The 11,129-nt window shown below is 34.2% G+C and overlaps 1 protein-coding gene across 1 annotated transcript in view; it reads right to left on the reverse strand.

Annotated features, from left to right (window-relative positions):
* Positions 1 to 521: 521 nt before the first annotated feature.
* Positions 522 to 11,129, reverse strand: part of LOC131943270 (uncharacterized) — a 19,796-nt gene continuing 9,188 nt past the window's right edge. The window contains exons 2-5 of the mRNA XM_059303288.1: positions 7,793 to 7,864; positions 7,577 to 7,660; positions 1,223 to 1,546; positions 522 to 912 (exon numbers count right to left, since the gene is read on the reverse strand). Of these exons, the coding sequence (XP_059159271.1) occupies positions 596 to 912; positions 1,223 to 1,546; positions 7,577 to 7,660; positions 7,793 to 7,864 (797 nt within the window). The 3' untranslated portion in view covers positions 522 to 595. The remainder of the gene's footprint in view (positions 913 to 1,222; positions 1,547 to 7,576; positions 7,661 to 7,792; positions 7,865 to 11,129) is intronic.

Raw genomic sequence — 11,129 nt, forward strand, 5'->3', positions numbered from 1 at the left:
CGGGGGATGGGTGCGATTCTTCTCTATATACGGTATACTTAAAAAATGAAAGTCAAATGAGGTACGACACCTTTCATCCGAGTGCTATAAAACTTTAAGGAGTTGACGAGAATACTCCCGAGACGGTTTCTGTTAACAAAATAATTAAAAATTGATTTGTGCGGCGCCTGGAAAGTTGCGAATTTCGTCAATTCACAATTTTGCGCCCGGAGTTCCAGAGCGGCTATGTTAACATTTGGCATCCGTTAATCGTGCGTCCTGCATAGTGGGTAAGGGGTACTACTACATTCAGCGTTAAAACTTTAACAGGCGCAACCGCTAGCACCCTGTAGATTGCCTGTGAAAGTTTTTGTTTTCATGTGGTTTTCTCTAGAGCTTTCCTGACAGACAATCATACAGACAGACAGAATAGCAAAACTATTATAGTGATATCAAGAAACAGCAATAAGCTCATCAGACTTGTAAATAAATTAGAACAATGTACTCTTTGATAAAACTTTAATTGAGCTGGAAAGTGTTGCCAGTGTTAAATCTAAATTTGCATATCAGATACTGGGTGGAATTGGCATACATATAATTCATTTACCAGTGTTTGTTAGAAAAAAGTTTCCAGGCGCTCCCAGTCAATATAAGCATTATTATGTTTTTCAGATTCTCGAAATATTTTAATTAAATTGTTGAATGTTGCGTTTCTCCCACTCCGTTGCTTCCATTTAATTAATGTGTTGCTAATAGTTCTTTGTGTGTTTGATCCGTTGGATTGAAATTCTTGGTCTATTTGAGCTTTTCTGAAACCTAAGTTGTACAAGACACTTTCCCAGTTGTTGCCAAGAGTGGTTGCTAGGCGACTGGCGTCAATCTCAGATAGGATTTTATTTTTTGTAGAATCTGGAAGCTCATCAAACCAAGGAGCTTAAAAATAAACAATAATTAGAAAACATATGTTTTTACTGTATGTCAGAAAACAAGGTTAAAAATGAAAATAATTATATTTTTTTTCCTCATTGAACTAAAAAAAATTATTTGTTTCAAATTAATAATACATTACTTTTCTTTTACATTAAATCCAATACTTTTAAAATTAAAATTGTTCAATTTGCGAGTTTTTAAACACCAGAAAGCTGTTATTTCTAAATGAATTTTTGAGTAACTCTAAAATTAGAATTAAGTTTCTTTATAAAATTATCCAAATATAATTTTACAACCATCGTCTCTCACTTACCTGGAAGTATTTCAAGCTGAGGCTTTTGATCTGTGTTCACTATAGAGTCGAAGATATCTGTGTATCCAACTTGAAGTAAAATTTCAACAAATTTTGCACAATCCGACTCCTTTTTACGCATCAATATTCCTAGCAGCTGTATGGCACTATCCCTTCTTGCTTTTGGTCCTAGCTCTTCCATTTCATCAAATGATATCACATCTTTCTCAAACAACTGAGGTAAAACATCTTTTGGGTTCAGCTCTGCTACTAATAGAGTATAGTTAGCCTTCAGATTTGCTTTGATGTCAATGATCTTCGACATCTGAACACTATCAAGTTCATCTGGAATTATACAAGACCGTATTATGTCATATGAATTGATGAAATAAAATCTAAAGCATATTAAACTTATTGCTTTACAATATCTGTTTTTATTGTATTTAACGTTTTTCTTTTCAGATATCATATCTAAAACAACAAGGCCCATATTTCATTGTCTCTTTTATAAATTAAAACAGGACTGATAAATTATACTCATTCATTAATTACATTTTGGTATCATATTTAATAAATCTTATAAATATTTATATATAAATGCATAGCAGACAGATGCGTTCAATTTCTAATAATTAATAAATGCAATATTTCACATTTTTAAGTCTTTATTACTTAGTTAAAATAGGTAGTTGTTCGCGTAATGAAAAACAAAGTATAAGGGTCTACTTATTTATCTGAAGGCTACTTCAAAATGTCACGTGATATCAATATAATTAAAAATTTAGAATTATTGTTGTTCAATTGACTTAAATACATTTGTCTTTATCTAGTTTTAATTAGAATAACATGTTATTAGTGCCCCGTTGAGGCTTTACTATCTATCCATAATACATTATTCAGCGATATACTACTTAGGAAAACACGGCAGGTTTATATTTTAAGTATACGTGAGTTTGTTTAATACATACATTAGCACGAAGTGGGAAGATATAAGTAAAAAATGAACTAAATTAATCAGTTTAAATCAGTATTTAAAACAAAAAAATATATGGAAAATTCTTCTTCCAAAATTCTTGTGTGTGTGAGCATTTTATTAAACGGTTTTCTAAATTATTTCGGCAAGGTGCGGGTATGTTTCGTGTACAGAAGCTATAAAAACATCAAAGGCAGCTCTTCGTTCATCTCTTAATGAAGAATCAGAAACTTTTCAGATGTTTTTCGAGTAGTTTTTTCCGCCTTAACTATCGCCATGTCTTCTTTAAAGATTATGTTATGTTGATACATGAAGGAAATTAAGGAAAGGATTTGCTCAGTTTGTAATAGATTGAGATAATTGTGAGGTCAAGGGAACTCACTCTTCTGTATTAGTATTATATTTATATTGTTATCTTGAGTGATGTCCCTTTACATGTTTTTATGTATATAAGTCTCTCGTCACTTCCGTCTCTCTCTTTCCTCATGGTGTGAATAAACGACTGTTAACAACCAATGTGGCTTCTCGTCAGTGATTGCCAATCTATCACATTGGCGACGAAGGATAAATAATCCACTAGAAAGAGCACCTACTTACGCAAAAAAGAGGTTTGCTAGAGCATATTAGCTAAGTATTTCTAGAATAATGGCGCTGTATGGCCAAATAAAAGAATTTGATTCGAATGATGAAATCATTCAGGATTACCTAGATAGGTTAAGCTTTTACCTTGAAGCAAACGACGTGACGATAGAAGCCAAAAAGAGAGCTGTTTTGTTAACAGTCATAGGGCCTCAACAATTTAGGCTACTAAAAGACTTATGCGCACCAGCTAGTCTAACTACCAAGAGCTTTAACGAGCTGAGCAAATTGCTAACAGACCACCATGCGCCTACCCCATCAAAGTTTCTATGTCGAGCTAGATTTGACAGTAGAACTCGTCAACCAAACGAGTCAATATCAGAATATGTTGCTGCTTTACGTCATTTAAGTGAATTTTGTGAATTCGGAGACACGCTGTCTGACAGACTATGTGAAAAGTTTGTGACAGGTGTAAACAGCCCTGATGTTCAAAGAAAGTTGCTGCTCGAGTCAGATCTAACATTAGAAAAAGCAATACAACTTGCAACTTCATTCCAGCAGTCATCCGATGCGGCGAGATCTCTAGCACCTTCAGAGATCCATGCAGTAAACAGCAGGTTAGTCAACAAACACCAACCCCATCAGAGCATTTCAACTTATGCTAAACAGCCTGCATGTTCAAAGCCTAGATCTAAATCTAGTAATAATTATCAAAAATGTAACCGATGCAAAGGTCCCCATGCATCTCATCGGTGCAAGTTAAAGTCTGCAACTTGTTATAAGTGCAGTAAGCAAGGTCACATTGCTAAGGCCTGCTTTGCAAAGTCTTCGTCTGTTGCTAAATCTAGCCAGTCAAGACAGTACCGCAACCAAAGGCAGCACTATGTTAACTCTCACCAAGACTACCTAACCCAACCAATGAACCACTCTACCAGTGAAAATGCTCAAACTGATTCGCAGCCGGATTTCAACCTGTTCTCTTTGAAATCAATAAGTCATGCCCCCATCAATGTACCAGTTTATATCAACGGTAAGAGCATCAGCTTCCAACTTGACACTGGAGCATCTCTAACAGTCATAACAAAGAAAGATTTTGACGCTGTCACAGGAGGATCAGTGCCTCTACAGCCATGTCACAAGTGTCTAACAACATACACTGGTGACAATGTTCCGGTAATAGGAGAGTGTATGGTTCATGTAAGTTATAATGGTCAAAGTGTTAAACTTCCTCTTCTTGTGGTTGAAGGAAATGGACCACCATTACTAGGTAGGAACTGGTTAAGTGATCTTAAGTTAAATTGGGAGAGTACATGTTCATTGAAAAATGTAAGAGAATCTAGTCTTACTTCAATAGATAAAGTAATATCTGAAAATAAAAGTGTTTTTGGCAATTCAGGTTTACTAAATGATAGAACAGTGAAGTTAAGCATTAAAGACACAAATCCAAGATACTGCAAAGCTAGAGTTCCACCTTATGCAATGAGGAATAAAATTGAAAATGAGCTAAGTAGATTGGAATCTAATGGCATCATAAAGAAGGTAGACTATTCCGATTGGGCAACGCCCATTGTGCCAGTGTTAAAGAAGGATGGTTCTATAAGAATTTGTGGAGATTATAAAACTACACTGAATAAGCAAATAGAGCTAAATAGGTACCCTATACCTAACATTGAGGAAATTTCTTTGAATTTGGCAGGAGGAGACAAATTCACTGAATTAGACTTTAGTCATGCTTACACTCAACTAGAACTGCATCCAGATTCAAAAGTCTATACGACAATAAACACACATAAAGGACTCTACCAATATGAAAGACTATGTTTTGGCATATCATCTAGCCCTGGAATTTTCCAAGCTGTCATGGACAGTATTTTTAAGGATATTCCAAATGTTTGTGTGTACTTTGACAATGTGTACATAACTGGTAAGAATGACACTGAACATCTTAAAACACTTGATAAAGTATTGAAAGTAGTTGGTGAAAAAGGTTTAAAGATAAACAAAGATAAATGTCAATTCATGTTGACAGAAATTAGTTTTCTTGGTTATATATTGAGCAAACAAGGCATCAGACCTCAACCTGAGAAAACAAAAGCCATTAAAGAAGCACCCAAACCTGAAAATACCCAACAACTAAGAGCTTTTTTGGGCTTGATAAATTACTATGCAAAGTTCATAGGAAATCTGTCTGGTAAACTATCACCACTGTACAAGCTGCTACAGAAAAATGCAACTTGGCACTGGGGTAAACAACAAGAAGCTGCTTTTAATACAGCAAAAGAGGCTTTGTCTTCTGACACCTTACTAACTCACTATGACCCAGGGAAAAGACTTGTATTGACATGTGATGCTTCACCAGATGGTGTAGGAGCAGTCTTGTCCCACATGGATGAGAAGGGTGACAGACCCATTGCTTTTGCCAGTAGATCTTTGAACCAGGCTGAGAAAAATTATTCTCAGTTAGATAGGGAAGGCTTAGGCATCATTTTTGGTGTTAAGAAATTTCATAAGTTTCTGTTTGGTAGGAAGTTCACCATCTTCACAGATCATAAACCATTGCTAGGTTTATTTGTAGAAAACAAAACCCTACCTGAGCATGCCTCACCAAGAATTCAAAGATGGGCTATCACACTAACTGCATACAATTATGAATTGAAATACAAACCTGGATCTGAGAATAGTGCAGATAGTCTTAGTAGATTACCTTTAAAAAACCAAAGCCTTAGCTATATACCAGAAGATGTATTTGTTCTCTTCACTATCATGGATAACTCCAATATAAATGTGAATGATATTAAAAGAGAAACACAAAAAGATGAGTGCTTAATAAAAGTATTTGAGTACTGTAAGAATGGTTGGCCTGAAGAGTCTGTGAATGATGACTTAAGGCCATATAAAATAAGAAAAATGGAGTTAAGTCTAGAAGATGGATGTGTACTATGGGGGTCAAGAGTAATTATCCCCAAAATGTTACAAAAAGAAGTTTTAAGAACTTTACATGATACTCATCTTGGTTCTTCCAAAATGAAGAGTCTAGCAAGATCATGGTTCTGGTGGCCACATATGGATGCTGATATTGAAAAATATGTAAAGCTTTGTTCAAGCTGTGCACAACATTCAAATCAACCAGCTACAGCACCTTTGCAAAACTGGGACTGGCCAATCGAACCATGGAAACGTATACATATAGATTTCGTAGGACCTTTCATGAACAAAATGTTCTTAATTGTTATTGATTCACATTCTAAATGGTTAGAAGTTAAAATCATGAACACAATCACTGCAAATGATACCATTATAGAACTGAAGGAAATATTTTCAACTCATGGATTACCAGATCAAATTGTTTCAGATAATGGGCCTAGTTTCACAGCTCATGAGTTTAAACTGTTTTGTGTGGCAAATGGTATTGAGCATATAACCACATCCCCCTATCATCCTGCTGGGAATGGTTTGGCTGAAAGAGCGGTAGGCATATTCAAAACCGCTATGGTAAAAATGAATACCGGTAACAAGTTTTCTCTTAGAGAAAGAGTAAACAGGTTCTTAACCAAATACCGCACAACTCCTCATATAACAACAGGTGTTGCACCATGTGAATTGTTATGTGGTAGGAAAATTAAAACCCACCTTGATCTACTACATCCAACTGTTCAAAGGTCTGTTTCCCAACATCAACATACACAAAAAGTAAATCATGACAAATCATCCATTGAAAGAGAATTTGCAGTTAATGATAATGTGTATCTGAGAAATTATGGGAGAAAGGAAAAATGGATACCAGGTCAAATTGTTCAATGTACAGGACCTGTGTCTTATAAAGTAAAAACAAATGATGGACTTATTGTCCGTAGACATGCAGACCAGTTAAAAATAACTTGTGCAGATAATAAGTGTGAATCTGTCAATCCCACCAAATCTGAACAGTTCACACCAACTCAGTTTGTTCCACAACCAAGTTCTGTTGATATGAGTGAACCAAGTTGTCTAGAGTCAGAAAATGTAAATTCTGGAGTTAATGATTTAAATCCTAGACCTCCTGAGATAGAGAATCCAAATGGTCAGAATATTGAGTCACCAAATCAAAAGCCACTGAGAAGGTCAAACAGGACAATCAAAGTCCCAAATAAGTTAGACCTATGATTTTAAAGGTCAAAAGGACTTTGACATCATTGTTTGTATTTTAATTGTGTTGTAACATATTGTGCATTGTTTGTAAGGATGTAATCTACCATAGTGTTCATGTTACAATATAATTGGTGATTTTAGGATACTATCAATTGTTCTATTGAGAGATGTGTTATTGTGTTCTAAGGGTAAAGGGATGTAATAGATTGAGATAATTGTGAGGTCAAGGGAACTCACTCTTCTGTATTAGTATTATATTTATATTGTTATCTTGAGTGATGTCCCTTTACATGTTTTTATGTATATAAGTCTCTCGTCACTTCCGTCTCTCTCTTTCCTCATGGTGTGAATAAACGACTGTTAACAACCAATGTGGCTTCTCGTCAGTGATTACAATCTATCACACAGTTCATCCAGTAGAAGAGTCCAGTTTTTCTGTATCTTTATTCATGAACTCGATTAAGTTTACCTCTTGTCTATATTCAGCAATCTTTAAATTAGAATTCTAAATTATCCATTTTTTCTTAATTGTTCGAATTGTGCTGTGATCATATGGGTCGGCAATGAATTGAATTTTAAATTTTACTTGATAAATGAAACGTTAGTTTTATAGCTTCAAATTTCAGAAAAACGTTTCAAGCAACTATCAAAGGCGTGAAATTTTTAACAAATACACATATTGTAAACTTATTTACCGTGATGAGAATTACTTTGCTGAGCTGAAGCGACAGGGTCCTCTCTTGTACCGTCCACTTGAGCTCTTGAATTAAAACTGCCAGCTTCCACAAAAGATAAATATAAAAAGCATAACTAAAATTTTAGTATTAGCTAAACAATGAAGTTAAATAACTACAACTTGTTTTTTTTTTAAATTATATTCTGACGTGATTTAATAACATTGAAATATGAACCTTGTGATTGATAACCAATGCCAGACTCTGCTACACTTGACAAGCTTGTACAATCTACTACATCAAAATTAACTGAAAAAACACATTTTAATAAAAATAATAAATTATAGTCTTATCTACATGGTCATTATTTTTACTGTCTGCACTGGTATCCAGGGGCGGAACTACAGTGCCGCCAGACCCCGCAATGCGGGGGGGCCCAGACCGAATGGGGGCCCAAAAATCCCGGCTAAATTATTTAAAAAAAAAATTTTAAAAAAAAATTAAAAAAAAAAAAAAAAATAGGTGGAGGTCGAGTTGTCTTTCTTCTACAGTTACAAAAAAACACGATAGTCGGCAAACGTCTTTGAAAAAAATGTACAGACTATAGCTCGAGAGACCGCCAGACATATAGACAACTTCAAAGACGCAGGGGCGGAACTACAGTGCCGCCAGACACCGCAATGCGGGGGAGGGGGGCAGACCGATTCGGGGCCCAAAAATCCTGGCTAAATTATTTTTTAAAAAAATGTAAAAAAAAAATTAAAACAAAAAAAAATTAAAAATTTTTTTTTAAAATTAGGTGGAGGTCGAGTTATCTTTCTTCTACAGTTACAAAAAAACACGATAGTCGGCAAACGTCTTTGAAAAAAATGTACAGAATATAGCTCGAGAGACCGCCAGACATATAGACAACTTCAAAGACGCAGGGGCGGAACAACAGTGCCGCCAGACACCGCAATGCGGGGGGGGGGGGGGGGGCAGACCGATTGGGGGCCCAAAAATCCTGGCTAAATTATTTAAAAAAAAATGTAAAATTTTTTATTTTTTTAAAATTAATTTTTTTTTTTTTAAATTAGGTGGAGGTTGAGTTATCTTTCTTCTACAGTTACAAAAAAACACGATAGTCGGCAAACGTCTTTGAGAAAAATGCACAGACTATAGCTCGAGAGACCGCCAGACATATAGACAAATTCAAAGACGTAGCCTACCTTTTTACTTTTAGTGGCGTCGATTAGGAGAACAAAAAGGGATTGTTATATTGTTTTCATTATTAAATATATATATATATATATATATATATATATATATATATATATATATATATATATATATATATATATTTATATATTTATATATATATATATATATATATATATATATATATATATATATATATATATATATATATATATATATATATATATATATATATATATATATATATATATATATATATATATATATATATATATATATAAATATATAAATATATATATATATATATATATATATATATATATATATATATATATATATATAATATATATATATATATATATATATATATATATATATATATATATATATATATATATATATATATATATATAAATATATAAATATATATATATATATATATATATATATATATATATATATATATATATATATATATATATATATATATATATATATATATATATATATATATATATATATATATATATATATGATTGTGTGTTTAAACTACTGGCCTGGACTCTACAAAAAATATAATTATTTATTTCGATGTCATACATTTATAATTGCGTTCATTTTTACTTTAACAACTGTATCAATAAACTTGTGAAAGTTTAAGTTATCTCCCTTTAGCGAAGCATCTGAAGTTTTTGCCGGCACGCTTTGAAATCGGGCTGGGGAAATGTTACGGCGACTATTCTGGTCTTCTAGACGACCGGAAAAAGTCGGCATTATTGATGTAGATGTTTATCGGCACTTTCTAGTCCCCTTCCCTTGAACCTTCCCAACTCTCACCCCTCCCCCCTCAACCCCCTCTCACCCCTACCCCTCACCTCTACCCCTCACCACAATCTTACTCTTACAATAAGATGTAATGCATAGATTAACGAACCGTCTATGAACTACTGAACTGTAAACTGACCACTTCTGCACATTTTGTTAAAGACACTAGTCAGTAGTTGTTCATTTACCTGATGAAGTATTTTGTTGACGAGTCTAATTCACACAAGGAAGGTAAGGCTCGTCTTTATATTATTAATTGTTTTATAATTAGTACACGTATTAATTGAACATTAGTTATTAACACTAAATACATTAAAGTTAATCAAATTTAGGATACAATGATCTAGCTTTTAAGCCTAAAAACAACCAAAAGATCTATATCACCTTTGAATGTATTAATGTTTAATTTCATGTTTAGCCCGTAACGGGGAGGGGTTATATTCGGTTATAATATGGGTGGGTCTTTGGCAGTGTTTCTTCCAGACTTTTTTCTTCGGGGGGGGGGGGGGGGTGTGGACCGCACCGGGTGACACCATTTAGGGGGGTGACACCAAGGCAAAACATAGCAAAATATATAGAGAAAAACTCGAGGGGGGGGGGCAGGCCGTTTAGGGGCCCACTGCTGACCATAATTAGTATTTTTTTTAAATTTTGAATTTAATTTTCGTGCATTTTTGCCTTGATATTTAGTTTGTAAAAGAAAAACACTGTAGCTGCGGTACGATTATCTTTATTTTACAGTCACTATACCACGCTCTTCAGCAAAAAAAAAAAAATCGATTTTACACAAAATACAGTGTAAAATATAGGCAACGCTTCAAATTTGAATGACACATTTGACTCGTTGCCCCCCTTTGATAGCTAAATAGAGGACACGTAACTGTTTGACCGATCCTCCAAAGTGTACTGTGGCGGATGGGGCAGGGGATGGGGATCAAATTTCTTTTTATTTATAGTTGTATTTTTTAAGGCCGTCAAGGCCGAGTTCTATTTCCCCACAATCAAACACACGCTGTCGCCGGCAAAATTCTTTTTAAAAAAAACAACAAAGACCATAGCACGAGAAGCCGCTACATATGAAGTGGCTTTCATGATGCGCGGTTCTACTTTGCGGCATAAATTAGGGACCCGCCGAAATCCATTGTACATGTGTTTGTGATAGTGGTTGAATTTGTGTTCTGTACTATCTTGAATCATACAAATAATAAAAAAGAATATAATACTAGAAACTTCGTTTTTATATACGTTTACTTGTTTTTTACTTTTACAAGAAATATCATAGTAAACTTTTAAGGCCTTTACTTGGAATTATCTCCCCTGAGTAAGTTTTTTTAATGGGCGGTGGTACATAGACGCTTTGTTGTCTCTTTCAAATTTTTTTTCCCGAGCCGACCCCCATCCCATCCCTCTTTTTTATCGAGTATCGAGTAGACCAATGTATCGTTTATGAACTACTTCCTAACCGTACGATTCACCACTTTAGCACATTTTGTCTGACATTAGACAGCACTAGTCAACATATATTGATTTATTTGCATAGTATTAGTATTAG

The sequence above is a fragment of the Physella acuta genome, unplaced genomic scaffold (genome assembly GCF_028476545.2).
Source record: "Physella acuta isolate Inbredline_101_S28 unplaced genomic scaffold, ASM2847654v3 ptg000450l, whole genome shotgun sequence".
Taxonomy (NCBI): domain Eukaryota; kingdom Metazoa; phylum Mollusca; class Gastropoda; family Physidae; genus Physella; species Physella acuta.